The sequence below is a fragment of the Castor canadensis genome, chromosome 4 (genome assembly GCF_047511655.1).
Source record: "Castor canadensis chromosome 4, mCasCan1.hap1v2, whole genome shotgun sequence".
NCBI lineage: Eukaryota > Metazoa > Chordata > Mammalia > Rodentia > Castoridae > Castor > Castor canadensis.
The window spans coordinates 47,401,476-47,425,136 of record NC_133389.1 but is presented as its reverse complement, the minus strand read 5'-3'; the positions used below and the strand labels follow the sequence as shown (position 1 = coordinate 47,425,136).

The following is a 23,661-nucleotide window of genomic DNA, read 5'->3' as shown; positions in this document are numbered from 1 at the left end:
AGTGGAAGTCACAATAAACCCTCATCAGGCCAGCCTTACTTACAACACAAGACTGTCCTCCATCTTTCCTGTACCCTGCATATTTCACAGAGCAGAAAAGGGATAACATTAATAACCAAAATACCTGTTCCATTTCCACATTGCAGATTGTGGGCCAAATGATGAAGACAGAGCTCTTAATATCAGAGAATTCTGTCTCCCACCCCTCCCTTGCTCCCTCCCTCCTTCCTGTCCTTCCTCTCTTCCTCTATTTCTTCCTTCCTTTGCTACTCATTTAACAAGTAATTGTTCTATGTGCCCTCCACATCTGAAAAACAAACCTCTAGGTTTGCTATTACTTGCTAGATGCTAAAAGACAGAGGCAAATGATATCAAGTAATCACTAAAAGCAATGAAAAACTTGCTGAATTTTATTGTGAACCTACCATGAGCTAGATGGACATCAGGCTAAAGGCTGGCAGGTGTCATCTCACTTTGTCCTTATAACAGCTCTATGAAATAAAACTACTCTCATCTCTGTTTTTCATATAAGGTTTTACTTATACATTGAGAGAGGTGAGGATAATAAGACCCAAAGGGGCTGAGCAGGAATTCCTGGACTGGCTGACTGAGACTAGAGCCTGGCCTTGTAACCTTTACCCTTGACTCCCTCCAGGAATAGACACAACTGTATGACATACAAAGAACATATGCAAAATTAGCTTCATTTCCTTTGAAAAAGGCCTTATAAGTACTACCAAGTGCCACAGAATGTTTCTAATAGCATCACAGGCTCTACCCAAAAGCAGTGTGTAACTTTTCACAGAAGAACCTCTCAAGGCTATGCTTACTTCATTTGTGAAATGAAAAATTAGCACCAAGTAGTCTCCAGAATTCATCCCAGACAAAGCCCTGCTATTGATCTAGAGGCAGCTGTGTGCCATTGATTTCAGAGTTGGAAGCACTAGGTTTCTTGTGACAGCCCAGTGCTCTCACTGTCACTCCCTGTCACAATGGTTTGCACCTACAATTTCTGGCTTGTCATCTACTGGCCTCAATTGCCTATAATTGTCTAATCATACAACCTATGTCATCTTCTGGAAATGCAATGAGCTGACCTTTTCACAGTATGCATGTGCTTGAGGTCAAAGTCTCAACTTCCACATTCCTTATCATCCTGATCTATGGCTGTAGGTTTTGCTTTTTGGATGAGAAATTTGTACTCACCTCTAATATTGCCTTAGTGTAGGTTCAGGCTGCAGAGGAGCTGTGTGTGATACAATAATGCACTTGATTTGGAAGGGTATTTATATTATTCTTTCTCTCTCTACAATTTTGGGATTGCTTCGCTAACCAGCATAATCCACATCAAGTCTTTTCTTTTGATCTGAAATAAAGTCTCTTTTTTTTCTTTTGGCACTAGGGTCCTTTCTGGGTAATCTCATCCATTTTGTTGGCTTTGATGAGGAAATGTTAACACTGGTGATCCCCAAATCTTTTAACTCTCTCTCTCTCTCTTTTGCCTGTCTAAATTTGAAGTCCTCCTGGATTCTTCCAAACAGGTTCGTGCCCCAGTGCTTCCACTCAGGTAATGCACCAGTCACTCAAATCACATGCCATAGATAACCAACTCCTGGTTACTATTATTTTTTCATATAGTTTTCAAATCTACCCACTTCTCCCATGCCCACTGATACTTCCTTTGTCTCTCACCAAGATAACTGCAGTTGATATCCAAGAAACATCTTTGCTTGAGTAAGTAAGAGTTATTTCAAATGCAAGCTATGCAATTAGAAATTTACTTTTATCATCAGTCTCCCAAGGTGGAAATCCCATGTTCTACATCGCTACCACCCAAATAGTAACCAGGCCTTTCCCTGCTTAGTTTCTGAGATGAGACAAAATCGGGCGTGTTCAGGGTGGTATGGCCATAGACTCTGCAACATCTGAGATAATATTATTACTCACCAACTTGCTTAAGCCTTTACCTTAGACTCATCCCTTATTATTCCTTTCTGACCCTCCCTATACATCAGTATGTGCTACTTCAAAAAGATATTCTAAATTTGACAGCATTTCATTGTTTCTATCAAACTCTCCCTAGTCCAGGCTAGGTCATATTTCTCCTGGCTTATTTAAATAACTTTCTAAATAGTCACCTCTTTCTTTGTTAAACTGTCTTCCAAGAAAGAGTGTTTAACGAAAAAATTTCTCATTCTCTGCTTAAAATTCTCAAGTGATTTCCTGTTGCATATATCATAAAATCTGAGCCCTTTACCATAGTCTATAAAGGTCCATATAAGCTGGATGCTACCTGCACATTTACCCTTGCTCACCATCCACCAGCCACATTGATTTTGTGGTTGTCGTCATTCCTTCAATCCACCAAGTCTGTCCTGCCTCAGGGCCTTTTCACTTGCCTTTATCCCCTCTTGTCTCACATCTTCTCATGGCTATTTCATTCACAGTCATCTGGATTTAGTTTAAATGCCACCTCCTCTGAACAGTCTTCATCTATTGCTTTAGCTAAAGAGGTATACCATGTGTAAGTACCCAGAATTCAATTCTGTGCCTTCTAAAGAGATAATAATCAAATGAAAATAGAAAACCCTGTGCTTGAAATTGGAAAAAGATAATGGTTACAAAATTTAAAATATCTCTGAAATATGGATGCCAATTCCTGTGGATATATATCCAGTAGTTGGATTGCTGGATCATAAGGTAGTTCTATTTTTTAAATTTTTTGAGGACCTTTATACTGTTTTCTATTATGGCTGTGCCAATCTACAGTCCCACCAACAGTGTACTAGTGTTTTATTTTCTTATCCACATCCTCATCAGCACTTGTTATCTTTTGTCATTTTGATAAAAGCCTTTATAGCAGGTTAGAGGTGATGACTCACTGTGATTTTGATATGAATTTCACTGATCGTAAGTGATGCTGAGCACTTTTCATGTGTCTGTTGGACATTTACATAAATTATTTTGAGAAATGTCTATTCATGTTCTCTGCCCATTTTAAAAATTGGGTTATCTGCATTTTGCTATTAATTTGTATGAGTTTCTCATATAATTATAGCGTTAATCACAATAGCTAAGACACAAATAATATAAATGTCTGCTGACAAATTAGCAGATAAAAAATGCAGGAACACATACCCAGTAGAATATTATTCAGTCCTAAAAAATAGTGAAATCCTGCCATTTGTGATAATATAGATGAACTTGGAGGATATTATGTTAAATAGAATAAGTCAGACACAGAAAAACTAATAACACATGATGTCATTTACATGTGGAATCTAAACACTCAGACTTCATAGAAGCAGAGCATAGAACAATGGTTGACAACAGTTGGAGGGGTGGTAGAAACGGAAGATGTTAGTCAGAGGTTGCAAGCTATATAATATATGTTTTGAAGCGAGCTATAATGTACATCATGGCACTATGGTAAACAGTACTGCATCATATACCTGAAATTTGCTAAGAAAGTACAACTCAAGTGTTTTCACTATGCGTACACATGAAATAATATATAAACACATACATATGTACACATACAGATATGTATGTATGTACATATCAATTGAATTTATCTGCTGATTACTTCACAATATATAAATATAGATATATATATAAACTTCAGTTGTATGTCATACATATATATATATATATACACCTTAAAAGTGGGTTTCATTATTTTATTTTCATACATGCACATAATGGACTTTGATTAATATATGTACTTTTACTCTTCAATGAGGATGGTAGTTATACTTTAATAAAGATGAAAAAGTTTAAAACAAAAGTGCTATATATTATATTTCTATATCCATAAGCAGAATTCAAAAGTACATATACTTCTTGACAGTCTAACGGTGTAAATGTTATTTTGCAAGCAGGTTAATGCAGATACTGGATGGTCCAAATTGGTGAAAAATGAAGAAAGTTGAGTCACATTATAGGTTTCTACAGAAGGAAAAAACAGAACAAAACAAAACAGAGGCCCAGCTCCTATGCAGTTATTTTTTTTTAACACCTGGGCTGGACTCAGGGCCTGAGCTTGCTAGGCAGGCTTTCTACTACTTGAGCCACACCTGCAGTCCTTCGTGTCCTAGTTATTTTTGGGATAGGGTCTCATGATTGCTTGCCTGGCTGGTCTAGAACCCAATCCTATTTGCACCTCCTGTGTGGCTGGGATGAGAGGCATATACCGTCATGCCTTGCTATTGGTTGAGATGGAATTTTGCTAATATTTTGCCTGGGCAGGCTTCAGTCCTCACCATGTCCATCTCCAGATGTCCACAGGCATGAGGCACTGTACCCAGCTCGATTCTTTTCTTTCTTTCTTTTTGCAAATGAACAATTTATTTAAAAATAAATATATACTCCACTTTGCATTAAGAAACTACTTAGAAATGGAATCCGGGGTTATTAATGCAATTGCAGCTAGTGTCAAGCTATGTAGAAGATCCTGGAGAGAGCAGTGAAGTTAGGCAGAAAGAGCCACCAAGGAGAAACCTAATTCCTTACTTGGAAGAGCTGATTAAGATCTGGAGGGCAGGAAGAAGAGGTAGGAGTATTTACTCTTCACATTCTTCCTGTGCCTTGCTAATATTGAGGGAGTGGCTGCTTTTCTCTGTAGCTAATCCTCCTGTCAGGAGGTCCACTGTTTGCTGGACTCTAGAAACCCGATTCTTCTTTCAGGCCTAGAGACATTATTGCTGGTCCCTGGATGTCAGGGTAATCTCCTGAAACCTTGATCACACTAAGTGATTTATGTAGTAAATTTTCAGGGAAATCATTTGGTGGATGGCATATCTTTCTTGTTTTGACCCCCAACTGATAAATCCACTTGTTCAGAATAAGAACTGAATCAGAGTAAGAACTGATGCACATTTATGAATTCATTTATGTTCACATGAATTTTCAGTTTTATCTGCCATCAGCACCTGTAGGCACCTATGTTGTCACAAAAATCTTGGTAAATGATAGCTTAGACTGGGGCTGATAGACAGGTCTCTAGTCTGTAGGAGCATTTGCAGTAGCTTCTGGGCCATTGTTCTCTGGCTAGAGCAAGTGTTACCACCAAAAGAATGGAGAATAAGGAGCTGGGTACAAAACAGAGTTTCCTAAACAAGGGTCTCTATTTCAAACTAGGAAAAACGCCATGTTTTTCTCTTATAATCTTTTAGGTATTTTTCTTCTAAAAATCGGAGAACAGGAATGCCGAACATGTTCTGCCTAGGGGCCGGGTACAGGGGGATTGGCACTGGTGGGAGGGGGAAGTGGTGGGGAAAGGGGTAGGAGGATGAACATGGTGCAAACAATGTATACACATGTACGTAAATGCAAAAATGATACTTGTTGGAACTGTTCCAGGAATCAGGGGAGGGGGCATGAAAGAGAGCAGTGCAGGGGGTGAATTCAGTATGATGTATTTAATACATTGTAAGATCCTTTGTAAATACTCCAATGTACCCCCACCCAGCACAACAATAATAGAATAAAGAAACAAAGACGGGTCATAAGGTATAACACAAGTAAGACTAAATGTATGAACATTTGCCTTTCCTGCACTAGAGTCCTGGTTAATTATTTAGGCTTCTGTAACTCAACAAAGAGAAAAATCAAGATAACCAAATATAGAGTCTGAAAAGGGTTCTACATGCTGCTGGAGAAGGACTGAAGAACCCTCCCCACCATGAGGGCTCTACAGTCTGTGAAGAAGTTAATTAGACCCCGTCTAAATGCTCCTCACCAAGAGTTTGGCCAAAATAAACCACTAAATTTAAATAGGAAGTTTTAACTGACAGGATGGAGTACTTTATTTTTAAAGTAGTAGTTTTTGGTGTTCGTACCTATATTTCACTTGGTAGTAAATAACTTGAGTCAGGTCAGTTTCAGTTATCTGTCAATTTTCTTTACATTATAAAACTGACTTGAAATTAAAGGCCTTTGAGAAAAGCAGAGTTGGAGGTATCTATCAGACAGTTCTGGCAATTTGAGTTTAACCCGGAGGTCCTTACTCTTCCACTGAAGACCATTCACCATTCTGTCAGATACTCAGTGTTGACCACATCACATTCAGTCCAGTCCAGCTCTGTTTTTAAAAGTACATTATATTCATGTATGAAAATAGAATAATGAAACCCATCAAGTTTGTAAACAAAAAGGAGGGGAATAAGATAGAGTAATAGATGGGATGAAAATGGTCAAAGTATATTATATGCATGCACGGAATATCACAATGAAACCCTTTTGTACAATTAATATACACAAATAAAAAGAAAAAAGAAAGAAATTAGAAAAGAATATTCTATTATGGTAAGAAAATTCAACATGAAATCAACCCTTTTAACAGAACTTTCTTGAGAATACAATATTCTTAATGTATGTCCAATGTTGTATGCAGATCTCTAGAACTCACTGGGGGTTGGCGGAAGGAGAAATTGGGCATTGCTCAAAAGCTGCTGTTTTTTTCTGGTTCTAAAAACTCCAAATTGAGTTTCATTTTTAAGTGTCCCTACCCCACTGCTCTGAAGAACACTAATATCCTTAGGGACACATTGTTCTCTAGCATGTGCACAGATCCTTCATCAAAGAGAACTGACAGAATCATTTAGAGCACTAAACTATACTGTGTTCTTTTACTTATATAAATTCTGAAGTCGAACAGTTAAAAATATCTCAATTAGTCATGTCTTGGCCTTGGCATTCATATTTCTATCAGCAAACATGAACTGAGTGTTCCCTCATATCTGTCATCTAATATGCAAATCTCTGCCTTTTCACCCAGCACAAAGATCTTCCTCTGACATTTTCTTTTGGGTGACAATGTTAAATTTGATCATTTACTGGTGGAAAGAGTATGATTTCTCATTTATACTGCACTAAATCTTCTAGTCACAAAATCATCTGCACTAAATTTACTGGCCACAATTAAAAAGAAAGGATAAAAAATGTAAGTAGATCTGACTACTTCCAAATCTCAAGTCATTCAGACACTAAAACATTGCTGCAAAGCATATGTGCTAAATGCTTCCTGAGAATTCAGTAAAATTAAAACATTGCAGTTCTAATTAGAATAACAAGAATAAGACTTTAGTGGTGTTCTAATGTGAAACCAGGATTTCATCCACATGTATTAGGAGGCTGTTTTTATTTAAAGATTTCTGCCACAGAGTTAAAAATTTTTAATTATCTCTCCTGATTATCTTCCTCATGTGGAGGAGAAAACATTTTTTTCTGGTCTTTTAGATAAATATTGGAAAAGTAAATTGAATTCTTGAAATAATAATTTACCTTTAAAAATATTCTGTACATTTGCATTGGATTAAATAAAGAAGATGTCTTTCTAATATATTTCGCAGCTCAAAATATCATTACAAATTATATAGTTGTGACCTTTTATGTGCTGGGTATTTTGGACAATTATTTTAGCTAAACCATTGTAGTGATTTTTACCATTGCCAATTAATTAATATTTTAAAAAGAAACACAGTTACATGTGAGTTAAATATGTTAAATTGTTCTGAATATCAGGCAGTTTTTAACTTTATAGCAGTGATTCTAGAAACATGTTTATTAAGGATACTTTGAATGCTACCACTTGATATTTTGCACATGCCTTTATAGTTCCCAGGAAGTCAGTGCCCAGCTGTTCCTCTGGAACACAACGACTGCCACTGTTCACTGTGTGGAGAGGGCCTGGATAACTGCAAACACTGGAAGGCACACACACTCTTATTAAGCTCACTTTGTAGTGAAAAAGAGATACTAAACATTCCTTGGCAAAGATATCCTACTATTTGCTAAAATGTAAAGACCCCAATATAAGTGGAAAATGAATTACTGATAAATGTGTTTGATTGCAATTAAAAGTGATACAAGAATTGTGTGAAAGGAATGAGACAAATATCCTGCAATCTCTTTCAGTCCAACCCCTCCTCCCAAATTACTTCTGGATCTATACTCGTATTTCCAGTATCACATACTGTGGTAAGTGAGGAATTCTGCATACAGATAATATTTTCCTTATTTTTATGTCCATAGTTTTAAACAAAAAAAGAATACTGCAAACTAATAAGTGCAAAAAGACAGAATAATCAAGGAAATGTAGCAATTTTTATTCTTTCGTTTTAATGGTACAGTGATGCTGAAAAGATAATATTTTATCTCTTCAGGAAAACAGATTCATTCAAGGGCAAACAAAACTGATCAATCATGAATCTGAAGATGAATTTTAGAAAATAGCATTCTACCCTTCACTTCCTCTAAACAATCAAATCAAAGACTATCTGTATGTGTATATTTGTGTATGTGTGAGTGTGTGTGTATATTTGAGGTTTGTTTTCACTTCATTTGTAACCTTGACTTTGCTTTGTCCTTGACTTGCAGAAGTAAACATTAAACATTCTATTAATAATTCTTCAATAAAGGAATGAATGAATAACATCAACCAATTTGAACTGAGACACAGACTAGGATACAAAATTAATAAAGTTACTCTTTAAATTGGAGGAGAGTGGAACAGGTCTTGCTTGAGGGGTTGGTACCACTGGGAAGGGGGAAAGGTGAAGAAAGGTCATTGGAGGGTGGATATAGTGCAAGTACTGTGTACACATGTATGTAAATGGAAAATGATACCTGTTGAAACTATTCCAAGAATTAGGGTGGGGCATAAAAAAGGAGAATGGTGAATGGGGTGAATTCAAGTATGATATATTTGATATACTGTAAGAACTTTTGTACATGCCACAATGTATTTCCACCCAGCACAAGAATTAAAAAAAGTTTCCATTTTATTTATAGATTTGTGATCCTGAGGTTGGTTAGAAAAAATCCTCTGTACCTTTTCAAATGCACTCTCTAGGATACCCTCCACATGAATGCGCCCATCCTCTGGTTTTCTCTGGTCCTACATTTGCAATTTCATTCCACCATTCTTAGGAACTTCTCACAGGGCCATTTTCAGAGCCTGATGATTTGACAATGCCACTTGTTCTTCATTTGTTGAACCCATGTTAACTGATGGTAAATTAAATTAAATGTAGTTTGTGTTTGTTCATTTATACTTCCTGGATGGACATTTTAAAATGGCAAGGAAGTTAACATGTTAGGTAGAAAAATGTCCAAAGAAAACAAGAAAAAAATGCATAAATAAAGTTAGGTTTTAAATTTGGTATACTGTTTGTCTCATGTATCATTGGGACAAAAAGTTGTGCTTTCAGACAAAGCTTGGGTAAAATTAAATTTTGGGGACATATTCTTTTTTGTTTTGTTTTAGTTTTTTGGGAAAGGATCTCACAAGGTAGCCCAGACTGGCTTCAAACTCATGATCCCCCTGCCTCAGTCTCCCAAGTACTGAGACTATAGGTGTGTACCACCATATCTGGCTTTCAGGGACAGTTTTAAGAGAAAAGGACCATACTGGACTGAGAAGTACCTTTTGTTTCTGTACAGTGAGAAAAGTATTAGAGATTTACAGTCATACTAATAATAGTAAAGGTACAGGAATAAGCAAATGCAGGAAAGCAAAGGTGAGTGTAAACTCAAACAAGGAAAGATCTTCAAACCAAGCCATGGTCAGAATCATCCTTTCCAATAGTTGATCTTACTAGATCCCTGGCACTACTCTACTTCCATCAGTAACAGTGATTTGTAACTATTCATTAGCCTCTCAGTGTGAAATAAATAATCAGACCACTTGACTGTTCTGAAAGAGGACCTGGTTCTCAACTACTCCATAACTGGTACCACTCCTTTAGAGTCTGTCAAGTCTCCCATGAAGACTGGGCTTGTTCCAGAGCTTCTCTGGCTGCCCCTGAGGTCCTACCCCTGTCTCTGGAGTAAGTGGACTTCAGGTGTTTCATGTCTCCTTAGAGCTTTCTAGCTTCTCTGCTGTCCTGAAAATCCTCTTATCTGGGGATTTTCTGTGAAATAATAGGACAATTTATGTGATTGATCTCTGTGCTGTTCAGTTCAAATGACACACGTTTACTTTAAAAGGTTTTATGTTACACAGATACAAGTATATCATTTACTGTTGATTAAAATGTTTGTGGTCATTTCTATTTAAAAAAAAAGGTTGGGCATCTGTTCCTTGGTTTGAAATACAATCTTATTTTTATCCCTGTGGGAAAATCAGTTATGACTTAAGACTCCTTTCATGAGAAAGCCTAAGAATCACTGCTATTCTATTTCCGTGTGCATTTTCCATCCTTTGCTTTTTTTATGGTATGGAGAAAGGATCTCATTTTGTAGCAGAGGCTGGCCTTGAACTCAAGATTTTCTTGTCCCAGCCTATCAGCTGAGATTACAGGCATGCACCACCAGGTCCTGCTATGAATGGCACTTTTAGCTAATCAGAATATGCATTTACCTGGAATGCTCCATTCCCAGGTCATGTCAAAAAAGAGTATCATACTATATATATTTTACATACATCATTACATCATTTTATACACATTATTATATTGACTGATACACACATATATACACATAAGAAGTACTTTGATGCTACTTCCACAATAAACTTGAAATAGCATAAGCCTAATTTTATTGAGGACTGTTTGGTTCTGTGCTGCCTTAATAAGGTTTCCCAGCTCTCAATATCCTGGGCAAGGAGTGTGGGTCAAGTGGGAGAACACCTGTTTAGCAAAAAAGCATGAGGTCCTGAGTGCAAACCCAAATACTGTCAAGAAGACTTTCTAAAAAGAAAGTCCATTTTTATTGGGAATTTCTTGTGGCTTTAAAATATTTTTAATTTAAGATGAAAGCCTGAAGTAATTTTGGTTACCACCAACTATGCAACTCTTCTTCATTTCCTCTTGTGGGTGCGAAGACCATATATATGTTGCTCAAGAATCAACACGGATGGAATTTTCTCTTCCCTAAGTGTGCAATGAGGCACACTGCTTTAAGGTGAACTCTACCGTGAGACGGCTAAAGATAATATTTCTTCTTTGCCACCTAAAGAAGCCATGTTTCAATGGAACGCAAATAAGTCCTGCCCTGCTCACTGTGATAGCAATCCAAGTTAAATACTAAACAGGTGGAGGGAAATTTGAGGGTATGTTTTCATATCTGCACTTTAACCGTGGTATGACGTGGAGATTTCTCTCACATTAGCTGCTTATCATTTCAGATTTGTTTAGTTTGCATAAACACACTCTTTAAATGCAGTGTTACACAATGAAATTTAAGGTATTTTCAAAATAGTGTGGCCCAGCTGTGTTGTGATTCATTCTCTATCATAAATTCAACTGTCTGGAAAATGAAGTTTGTTTAAAAATAAACTCTTCAGGACTTCTTCTAAGTTCAGTTTAAGGGTAAAATAGAATCCTGAAATAACAGGCCCTTAATAAACAACAATTCCATGACTTATGACCAAGACTAAGTCTCTCTCTCATTCTCTCTCTCTCTCTTTCCCTCTCTCTCGCTTCTCTTGTTCCTTATCTTTCTTTTCTCTTTCAGAAATTCTGAAAAAGTCTACATACACTCCCTTATTCAACCCACTGTCCTTCACTAACAAAATTCCTGAAAAATAATTTCTGTGGTGATGAGTAGATATCCCCCCCACTCAAATGGGCTTTTTTCAGGGCTTACTTGACTTGCTCACTAAGTGGTAATGGATATCCTTCTTCGAATTCTCTTTCTGTTTTAGATTCTGAAATGGAAAATGATGCCAATTTCCATAGGACAATTCTGATTTATCTTTCTTAGGCTGTCTGATTTCTCTCACCAATTTTTGTTAATGTTTGGGATTTTTAAAGGATTCATCCTGGTCTCTTGTTTTCTTATATCCTTCAGTCTCTTTGGGCATGCTCACTCATAACCAGGTCTTCAATTCTTATCCAGGCACCAATCACTTAAAAGGCAAAGCTGCATCCCAGAAATCTTTCTGTAATTCTAAGCTGTATCATTGTATGACCTATTGATTAGTCAACATTCTGGATAATTCCACCTCCATCTCCCATACCATACATAGGAGTCAATTTATTTTTCTCCCTGAAAAACTTATCTCTCCTCGGTGCTGTCTACACAGGTTGTACATTCATCTCATATCTTAGGCCAAAAACCTAGGAGTCATCTTCCCTTACCTTCAGTATCCAATCGGACTGGTTGATTTTATCTTGTAAATGTGCCTATATTCCATTTTTGATCTCCTCTCTAATGTCACTGTTTTAGTAAAGACTTCCAGACCTCTGCTCTTTCATTTTGAAATAATTAAAATGAAACACCACTCCATTTTTTTTGCCTCCAGTCAATTCCCCTTCCAATCCATACTTCCTATATATGGCTATTTAGGAAATGCAAAAGCAACCTATAACTGCCTATACCTCATAGGATTTTAGTATCTATTGCATAAACTCCAAACTCCTTGGACTGGCACAGTGGTCCCTGTGGATTCTGGCTCATGCCAACTTTTCTAGCTGTATCTCCTGTCTCTTGTCTGCTTAAGACTGTGCTCTGTTCTTATTAAACTAACTTTCCCTTAAAAAAAATTATGTTTTTGCTTATCTTTGTCTCTCTGGCCAGCCAGCCATTTCCCATTTTCTACCTGGAAAACTATTTCAGTTCTTTTGTCAAGGATTGATGCAAGTTTTGTTTCTTCCAGGAAGTCCTTCCAGAATTCTTCATGACACCTTGCACACAATTTTCTAACAGGCAATTTTCACAATGTTGTGATCATCAGTACTTACTCTTCTCCCTGAGCTGAAAGTGAATGAATTGAGGGTATTTATCCTATAATTTACTCACTCTCATGTCTCTGATATGAAGCATATGATTTGGACCATAAAAGCATTTAACAAATTAAATTTAACAACTTATAAATGCCTCAGATTCAGATCCTGCATCCTTTGAAGTACCAAATAAGATGGTGTAAAGGAAAGAGATTTTGTAGGCTAGAAACAAGTTGGAATGATAAGTATTTTCATTTGAATAATGATTTGCAAAGTGAGATTGAAAGATTAGTGAATTTTTGAAAATGACAGTTTACCCCAATCCATATTTATCACTACTAGCTTCACAGGTTTAATATTAGTCACTGAAAAATAAGACAAATTAGGTCTTTCTCACACCAATGTTTTAGGGTTTTAAAAAGAATTTTGTATAGGAACTATGTCAAAATTATTAGAACTCCCCTTGTCATGTGATCCAAGTTCAACCACATCGCTGTATTTGCCCTAGATCTAAAGTCCACATATGAGGGAGAACATACAATTTTTGGTCTTCTGAGCCTGGCTAACCTCGCTCAGAATGATGTTCTCTAGTCCCATCCATTTACTTGCAAGTGATAAGATTTCATTCTTCTTCATGGCTGCGTAAAATTCCATTGTGTACAAGTACCACATTTTCTTGATCCATTCATCAGTAGTGGGGCATCTTGGCTGTTTCCATAAATTGGGTATTGTGAATAGTGCACATACGGGAGATATGGGAATAGGTAGAAAACCCAAAACATGAAAGCGTTTGATGTCCACACTCCAGAGGAACTAATACAGAAACCTTAAAGCGACAGAGGTCAACATGAGAAAGGGATCAGGAACCAGTGTAAAGATCAGTTAGAGATGAATCAACTTGGGTTGTAATATATTTGTGCATGGAAGCAATGCTAGGAATGTCTCTGTATAGCTATCCTTAACTCAACTAGCAAAAACACTTTGTCTTCCTTATTATGCTTATGTCTTCTCTTCAACAAAATTAGAGATAAGGCAGAACAGGTTCTGCCTGGAAGCAAGGTGGGAGGAGGAAACAGGATGGGGGAGGGGGGCAGGGGGGAGAAATGACCTAAACAATATACGCACATGTGAATAAATGAATAAAAAAAATTAGAACTATAAAACCAGGATTGACACAGAATAAAATCATGGTAAATGTGCATCTACTTGAAAACGTTCAAGAAATAAGTAATATATAGAAAAGTGTACACATTATTCACACAGGTGGAAGAGCTTTTTTTTTGTGGTACTGGGGTTTGAACTCAGGGCCTCACGCTTGCTAAGCAGGTGTTCACTTCTTGAGCCACTCCAGTCTTCAGGTGGAAGATTTTGCTCAATATTTATTTAGCTATATTTTATCCCAAATGACTGCCTGTCCAACGTGTTTTAAAATGGAGATGTTATTGCTGTTTCAGAAATTCCCAAGCAAAAAGCCCAGTCTAAAAGTAGGCAGCAAGGGACAGAGTTTGCAAAGCAGATGTTCTACCATTTGCTAAATTTCCAATAATAAATCTCACCTTTTGAGTTGAGAAAAAAATAACATTGTGCTTGTCTATTAGTAACTGCAAATTATGCAAATGGACAAATGATCTCTAACTTTAGGGAGGCTTTAATGCCATAATTGAAAAGTATGCAACTTCATTTTAGAATACTCATTAGCATCTTTACGAATTTATTTCTCCATTCTTTGGTCCACTAGGACTATTCTTTCCCTCATACTTAACTAAATTTGAAAGGTCCTCTTTGGTGGAAAAATTTAAACAATATATATTTAACAGATGGTGTCTCCATAGTCTACCTTAGTAAACCTTCCAACATAACTTTTTCTAAACTGTAGTTTATGAAGCACTCTTCTTTATAAGATTTTTTCTTTGTATTTTATGCTATGTTAGTTTTAAAATGGCACAGTTTCATGTCTTTAAAAGGGATCTTTCTGATAAAAGTGCTTTAAATTTAGTTGAGCTTTTATAAAAATATTTGTGTTCATTTTTCAGGATGGTTCTGGTGAAAAAAATTGGGTTAGTGAAAAATCAAGGATATAATAATTGGTGAAATTGAATATTTGACTCTTCATATTTTGTCCATTTATCATTATACCACCATATATTTTTAATATTCTTTACCAAGTCAAGTAGCCAAATTTACCTTTGGTTTTTTTGGTCATGTTGCATGAATAACAGTTTTCAAGTTCATTGTCAAGCAGAATATATTTTGAATTGTTTTTCAAAATGACAGTGAATGATAATACATTATACTTATTCTCTTGTGAGTTATTCCTGGCTTATGGAAAATAGCATCCTACATGAAGCTACAACCAGGGTTGCCATCAGAATGCTGCAGACCCTTAGCAGAACTCACTGAATAGACTATTGGACAGTTTTATTACGCACTCTTAATCTATGCACTGTATGATCTATGAGAAACTGTCTAAACTAGTTATCTTAACTTTAGAATGTGATTCACTCAGTTAAATAATGAAATATGAGGCATTTATAAGGTTTTGTGGGGGGGGACTTGATCAATACAGACATAGTAGAGTCATTTTATTAAATAATTGTAATAAGTAGAACAATAGACAGAAAATTGAAAAGAAATTAGGAATGATCTAACCAAACATTTCATGAAGTTCCTGCTGACATTCCTTACAGAGACAACCAGCCTCTGGCTAACTTTACTGACATAATTTCATTCTCCCTAGTCCCAGAAAGTTTTCCTTGTCAGAAAGTCTAATTTTAGTGTAATATTCTTGAAACAAAGAAACAATCTTAACCAACCCAAAACTAAGGATCTTGGTGGACTCCTATTTTAACAGGGAATATTTTTCTGTACAATATTTTTTCTTAATTTCTTTGTTTCCCTTACAATTAGTACAATAGAATGGGAATAATAGATTGAAAGAGTCCAGGACTTAATATTGACTTTCTTCAGCTGAGAAGTGGATCCAGATGTGGGGTATAGTCTAATTCAGCAAGTAGGTCATAGGATCTGAAGAGAATAAACAAAAATGGTAAGTGGAAGTTTGGACAGAAAGTCAGAAACAAGGATGCCCATAATGTTCTTCCAGATATCTCAGCCATATGCTTTGTTCAAAGATGTGGACACTCAGGTCAGCACCATAGATTTATCACGGTGATATTTATGATGATACTGGTGAATTTTATGTTACAGTGTTGAAAACTCAGACTATGTTTATAAACGTAGATTTCCTGAAGGTATGATCTCTGTCCTTTGAAATGATTAAGAGTCCTCAAATCTTCCTCGGTTAGTGGGGCTCTATCCATTAGTTATCCTTGACTTCATTTTCTCTTAGAAATCAGATAAGTTGACATACTGTGAATTGAGATGGGGCCAATTAGTTCTATTAGTAAAGAGAGTTTCCCTATAACCCAAGTGACAAGTGTTGCTCACCACAGATGCTGTTGTCTTAAAAAAATTGAAAAACATTTTGTTAAGTAAGAAACTGAACACAGTGTTAAAATGACAAGTACTTTATTTTGAAAAGAAAGGTCAGGATGGTGAGGTACTGGAAAGGAGAGGGAGTGAAGATACCTGGTGCCTGCCCTGCCTCTGTCTCCAACTTTTTGTGTTACTTTGGTCATACACACTTTTAGAATCCAATCCACGAATACAGAGGGAGCTTAAAAGAGGCATCTGCTGTAACACTTTGGTCAATTTAGCTTTCTTTGAAACTATACAGTTTCTTTAATGAAGAGACTCGTGCCTACAGCATCACAGCAACAGCATTTTAAAAGCAGTACAAATAATTTTCCCTCAGGGAGCAATAATGGAGGTAATCAAAGCTGTGAAGAGACCAGAAGCCTTCTTGCTTTCACATCTTTTTTTTTTTTTGTATTTGTGATTGGACTTTAAAAGATCAACAAAGAGAATGTGAACAATAAGATTTAACAGGGAAGTTGAAGGGATAAATAAGTTGTCCACTTATTTGAGACGAATGCTAAAGTTAGGAAGGAGAAAAGAGACAGGGACTTCTGCTGTTCATCCACTTTTAGATTAAGATAGATTTTGTCTTTTGTTGACTATGCTTGCTGTTTGGAAACCCACACACACATTGTTTGGACACATACATAGAGAAATTAAGTCAAAAGTGGATGTTGTGGGAAGTGATATGTTTTTAGATTGGCAGGTCCCAATTATCATAAGGGTTTTGGGTTGGAGGAGCTTTGGAAAGGGTGGTAGGCAAGGGTATATATGCAAATTAGATTTCTCTGTGATTATTGATAATTTCTGGCATTGTAAGTTGAATGACTGGCCCTTGTAAAGATTGACTTGGTGAATGAAAATTTATCTTACCTCACAACTTTAAGCCAAAATGCAAGTAATGAAAATGTGGAAATATAAAAGCTTATCTTTGCATCATTTAGTTAATATTGATGCCTCTTATGTGCAATGGCATTTCACTAAGACATTATTCACCTCTGAGTACATAGAATTTAGACATAGAAACATTAAAAAGAATTCTTCCCAAATGTAAAGATTCTTCTCAGTTAAGTAGTTATATAACACTGTCCTGAAAAACATCACTTACATGAATGATTTTAAGAAAAACAATTGAGATTCATAGGCATTTGGGGAAATACACTGGTTGATAACTATGACAATATCCATATTTTAAAGTTGCTGGTTTGAAAGACTTACCTTTTGATAGATTATCATGAAAAATTAAACATTCCATTTTACTTTTGAATAGAAATATAGAATGAGAAGAACATAATTAATTAATGTAAAAGTAAGAAAAACTAAAAGTAAAATTTATTTAAACTAATTAGTATTGATCAAGTCAAGGACTATAGATGTGAACTTTTGAACAGTAAATTATAGCATTTTTAAAGGTGGGAATAAAAGCAGGAAATAAAACTGGAGCCAATTAGACATAATCTTACCTGAACTTGATTTTTGTTCTCTCTTCTTCTCCACTCTTCCTGAAATGAAAAGTGGCAGATAAGTTGCATATAGGGCCTTGAGAATATGATGTAACTAAGATGGAAGCCCAATTTATGGCAATTTCCAAACACAACAGTTATTTTAGTAATGTCTAGCATGATTTTAGAGATGATTATGTACAGTTGACAAGGAGAAAAATGCTTTCAAATACATTTATAAACATAAAAATTAGTAAGTATCTACTAATTATGCTGTTGAGTTTTATAAAATCTTATTAGCAAGAGTCATTTAATAAACAATAGACACACAAATTGAAAATCCCCATACACAGCCCTATGGGGAAGGCAGCTAAATAAAATAAGACCATGATCTCTCACAACCTACTTGACAATATATCATGAAATGAAACATTTACCAAAATATGCCAAATGTTTAATGATATGAGAGGATGAAGCAATTATTTTGAGAAAGGAGGGAGGGCCTATGAAATTATGGAGAAAGTAATATTTGATTTGGAATTTGAGATCTACATGGGATTTAAGACATTTTTTAAGGGAGAAAACATTGACTCTTAGAAAAGGAATAGTATAGGTTCAGCAGAAAAGGGAAAAAGAGGAAGAAGACAAGTGTAGAGGGTGCCTTAGGAACCTGAACACTAGTAACTGTGTGTAAGAAGAGGACTGTCTTAGAATTTAGGCAATAGGCAATGCAAGTGTGGTCTGTGAGAATTGAGCAGTGAGAATTGAGAGGAGGGAAGTAGTGGATACCAGAGTCAGTGAAGAGACACAAGTAACAGAGCCTAAGGATTTACAAAATGTGAATGGTAAGGGAGAAGGAGAGGTCAAGGTTACTGAGGTGACTTTGGGCATAACAACATTCTTTGGGGCAATGATAAAAGGTGATGGAGTTGGGACAGAAAAATTCTGTTTAGATTTACTGAGTTGGAAGTGTTATGGGGCCATGAAGCTTAGGAGAGATCAGAGTTGAATTTATAGATTCAGGAAATATCCATCTTGAGCAGATGGCTGAATTGAGGGTTTGAATGGGACATAAAGGCAGATGGCGCAGAGGAGTAGGCTGAGGCCAATAACAAAGAAATAAAATTGCCCCTTCTGTTTTGTGATGTAGAACAATGAGAAGCCAGAAGAGACAAAGATTCAGGGAAATCAACAGAGTGCTGAATTGGGTACCACAAGTAAAATTTGAGGAAATTGGGGAGTTCCAATAGCATCCTGTGCCCCCTGAGTTCATATAGCAGTTGCTAGGTTATGAGAAAATAGTTTTAGTAGATAAGGGGCAGGGAACACAGAGGGATTGTGAAGGCCCCAAGAGGAAGTGGGTGATGAGGAAGATGAATCTGAGGATATGGATTCTAATTCACGAAATTTGACCACATCCAAATGGGTAAGATGAGTCAATAGTGCAGGCAGAAGCAAATCAAGGTTCTCTTAATCTACAGGACACTTAAAGGGTTAGATAAGGAAATCTGCACCAGGGAAATGGTGTGTAGAACACCGCTGTGGAAGTGACTGCCTTGGCTTGGCAAGGGCCATCTTTCCAGCTGTCACATTCTTGTCATCTACCAACACCTCACAGCTGGAGCTAGTCACTGAGAAGTGATATAACACATAGAAGCCATAGGTAAACTTTATCCAGGTTTCTCTACAAGTCCTTTATGTCTTTTAAAAATCTTAAAATATAAGGTGGAAAATGTGTTTTCCCTCATGCAGCTGCTGAAAGTGTAGAATTCATTTAAGTGGTGCCTTGATTAATTCTATTCATCTGGGTTCTTTCCAGAGGATTTGTTTGTTGCAATTTTTTTCAATGATTCACACAGATAAATGGCATAAATAGTCCATTTAAAGGGCCCATTCATTACTAAGTGTGATGGGGCACATCCTCATGTACGTTTTCTATTGGGCAAGCACTATTTACTGTGCAATTATACACTTATGAATACTAAAGGCCACAAACATTTTCATGAACTTTAAAAAGTGATATGTAATGCTCAACTTAACAAAATGTTTACAGAAAAACATCTTTTTGGAGAGTCTTTAACTTGTATTAGAATGAAGCTTAGTAAGCTCTAAAATTAAAAGTAAGTGTATTTGAGATAAATAAGATGGTGTGGTAATCACAGCGTCCCCACTAATCCCTACTTTTCCTTCACCAGAAACTCATGTCCTTGTGGAATAACTTTTTTCCATGAAATAGATGAGTTTTTATAACCAATAGGATTGTGTAGCAATGATGGACTCTTCCTTCAGGTTGAGCCTTAAAAATTTAGTTTTCACTTGTTTTTTTCTCTGATCACTCCCTCTGGGTGAAGCCAGGAAATATGTTGAAGGACAAGGAAGCATCCCTATAGGGAGGTCCCTGTAGCACGGAACTGGAGCCTCTGCTAATAGCTAATGAAGAACAAAAGACTCATGCCAACAGCCAGCATCAACCTGCCAGGTATAGGAACAACATGTTCACCAGCCCCAGTCCATCCTGCAGATGACTATGGCTCTGGGTGACATCCTGGCTGTAATTTCATGGGAAATTCATATCCAGAGCCATCCATTCAGCCTCAGGAGTTCCCCACAGAAACTGAATGAGAAGGTCAAAGGGCATTGTTTTAAACTGCTAAAACCTGGGAAAATTGTTGTGGATATTATAAGAGCCTGTGTTAATTCATCCAACAATCCTACAATGATGCCACTTGCAGACAAATCATCTAGTCTCCCTGAATTTCTCATCTGTGAACCTGCTTTTCTGAACTTCCTGAGGATTAAAGAATTTGACATGTGAGCCAGAAATGGGCAGAAATAGATAAAAATTAACATGAAATATTGGGGTCCAATGTTTCAGAAGAAGACTGGAAGGCATTGCTGAAGTTTTTTTATTTTTACTTTTTTAATCTGAGTCCCCAACCAATTCTTGTCCATGTATCATCTGACAGGTTTAATAAACTACAATTCTATCTGAATATTATTTAATAGTTCTAGCACGCTGTTAGATCTGTTGGAGGAATAAGTCAGATTTCTATTCTTAGTTATATACAAACTAAACTTCAAATTAGAAAAGTAAAAATTAGTGCCTAAGACAGTATTATCTAGAGACATAGAGATTGCAGTGGTTATATAGAGACAACCTTGCTAGCATTCTTCTTCTTCTTCTTCTTCTTCTTCTTTTTTTTAGTACCTCATCCTCTTCATGTTTACTTTCTTAATAAGAAATCAGTCTTGGACCTATATTTGTAGCTCCAAAATCTATCTAGGTCTTAAGCCTACTGGAAATTTCTATGTATGTCTTCTATTGCACTGCAATACATGCCCTTATCTGAAATAATTCTGTTCCCCTACAAAGGTGATCATCATTGATGTTGTCTGCTTAGGCATCCAAACAGGAAACCTAACAACTCCCAGCCCCTCCCTTCTTTTTGCTCAGTTTCTATGCTGTCCCTCTAAGGTCTTTCAAATCTATCTCCTCCTTTCTTACTGCCCTCACCCCAATTCATGAACTCTGATATCTTTTCCTGGGTGGTCTACTTTTTATAGGCTCTTAAATGGCTTCATTGGTTTTTCCATCCTTGTAGTCCCATCTCTGCTAAAAATTAAAATTCATGTTCTATTCTTTACATGACATTTATGACTCTGAATGATTTGGCCACAACCTACCTTCTGTTCCAGCCCTCAAGCACCATCTAGAACACTTATGCATAATATCTGAAATTACACCTCCCACACAAACTCATCACTTATGCTGTTTCTGCTTTCTAGAATGTCCTGCTATGTCATTCCTGCCTGTCAAAGCTCCATTCATCCTTTAGAGCTTAGTGCAAATGACAGCTGTTCTGTGAAACCTGTTCCTCCAGGCCAGTTTCCCTGCACCCGAAACCCAGTGGAATTAAACACCCTTTTCCTGTGCTCCTTTAGCACTTTATCTATAACATTCCTACACCTAGTGCTTGGTTCACACTTGGCTGCATTGAGTCCTGTGTGTCTCTGTCTCCCAGTGCACAGCACCAAGCACTAAACACAACTGCTTGGGATGAAGTTGGCATAGAAAGCTCACGGCAGAGAACGTGAAGCAAATTTTAGGACTGCTAAAATTTAGTGAACATGCAACCAGAACAGAGCTTTTAACAGGTATTTATATTACAACTGACAACCTACAAAACTATTATATTAGAAAAGTGGGTGGTAAAATAGCAGAAAGGCTTTCAGAATAATGAACATGCATTCTGCCTTCATTATGTTTTAGTTTATCAGATTCTAGTTTAAAAACAAAAACATTAAAGTATGGTTTGCATCTTACTTCCGTTTAAACCAAGATGCCATGCTCTACCTGCAAGGAATAAAAAACGGTTCACAATCTCACAAATATTAAATTTGCTGGGTGAACTTCTTTTCTTATATAAGGAAATATATTTAATTGAGCACTAAAATTCCAAATCTCATGGCTATTTATATAAATGGAGTCTTGATATTTTTAAAAGCTATTTTAGATTTGATGTTGCTGATATTGTTCCATGGAGAAACATTAAATATATATCAATTTATAGTACACTTCAGTTCAGAAGTAGTTCTTAATCACAGTGATCATTTCCGATATTTTCAAACCACAGGCACATAAATGGCAATTCGAGGATGTCTCACCAATAATGAGTGGGGGCATTTGTGTTATACCTCAGCATCTCCTGTAACTTCTAGGAGAAAAGAAATAATTTGTGTGCATGTTTAGGTGTGTACATATTCATACATGTTACATGACATGTGTGTATGTCATGTGCAATGTACACTTGTACCATGTACACCTATACACTGTATTGTCATGTTCAGATATAGTCTCCCCTCTAAAATACGTACTTCTTTTCTACCTGTTTCCATCTTTGTATAATACAGTCTGTCATGGAATCTTATCAAGTTTCCCTCACTGCATTACCAATTTCTCAGTAGCCAATTCTGAGTTTGCGTTTACTCTCAGGCATTTTATCTGCCCTGCTCTGAGAGGTATTATTAATCACATCCTGTTGCTAGGATACCTGAGAATGTTCATTTATGTCCAATGTTTCTTTGGCAAAATGCACTATGAAGAAGGCACAGAGTCATGACAAGGAAAATTACTGTGCACATGCTACTTATTTAAGAAAAGATGGAGGGATTACAACCCCCAGATAATACAATATTAACTCCCATGAATTTTTAATGCCATTTTTGTTTCACCTAGATCATAATGAAAAAACATTGGTAAAATTTCTGTAGAATGTGTGGTATTTATATACTTCTGAATTTAACTAGGAAAAGTGGAAAGAGGTAGACTTTGAATTGTTTATCTTATAGGGACTGGAAAGGCAAAGGCTTTAAGATTTTCTTGCTTCAAATGCCTCAATTCACAGACAAGGTACCCAGGTTATAGTTCTAGTTGATTTGCAAAACCAGGCTTGAAACTCTGGTCATCACTATTGTCAGGTTTTGCAATAATAATAATAAAATTGCACTTTGATGCAATGTTTATGAGAAAAGTAGACTTTAGAATATGCGCCCGAGTAGTCAGAGTTAAAATGCCTTTGTCAATAGTTTAAAATAATTACAAAATTATCTCTCTTTTGGGTGTCAGTATAATAAGGATTCCTGCTTATCTGTTGTAAAGAGAGAGAATATCAATACCTAAAATCCTTCTCAAAGCAAGATTTTCTTAGTCTCCCTGCAGAAACAGCATCATTTAGCAAAAGAAACATGGAGTCTGGAGTTAGATAGACTGACTTCCATCTTAACCATGAGACCCTGTGAGCTATGTAATACCGAGAAGGAGGCACTGAGTGTCTTTTCATTATGTTCCCTTTGTTCTCCTCTCTTTTCTCTCTTGTACTTGTATGTGTGTGTTGTGTGTACACATGCACATGTATATACACGTACAATTTCTACCTATCTGATCATCATCATCTGTCATCCTGTCTCTCTGATATTTCAAACTGCAAAAGAAATAGAAGCAATTCAAGTTTTACTTCATTCCTGTTTCTAAGTGATGTTACCTCAGTGTTTTTATTATGATCATATTAACAATG

General features: G+C 36.4%; 1 protein-coding gene across 8 annotated transcripts in view; it reads right to left on the bottom strand.

The window, feature by feature from the left end:
• The window catches only part of Chst9 (carbohydrate sulfotransferase 9), a 257,514-nt gene that overhangs the window by 128,196 nt on the left and 105,657 nt on the right, over positions 1–23,661 (bottom strand). For all 8 annotated transcript variants that reach the window (XM_074070103.1, XM_074070105.1, XM_074070101.1 and 5 more), the window contains one exon: positions 17,609–17,647. In XM_074070103.1, coding sequence (XP_073926204.1) covers positions 17,609–17,647 — 39 coding nt within the window. The remainder of the gene's footprint in view (positions 1–17,608; positions 17,648–23,661) is intronic.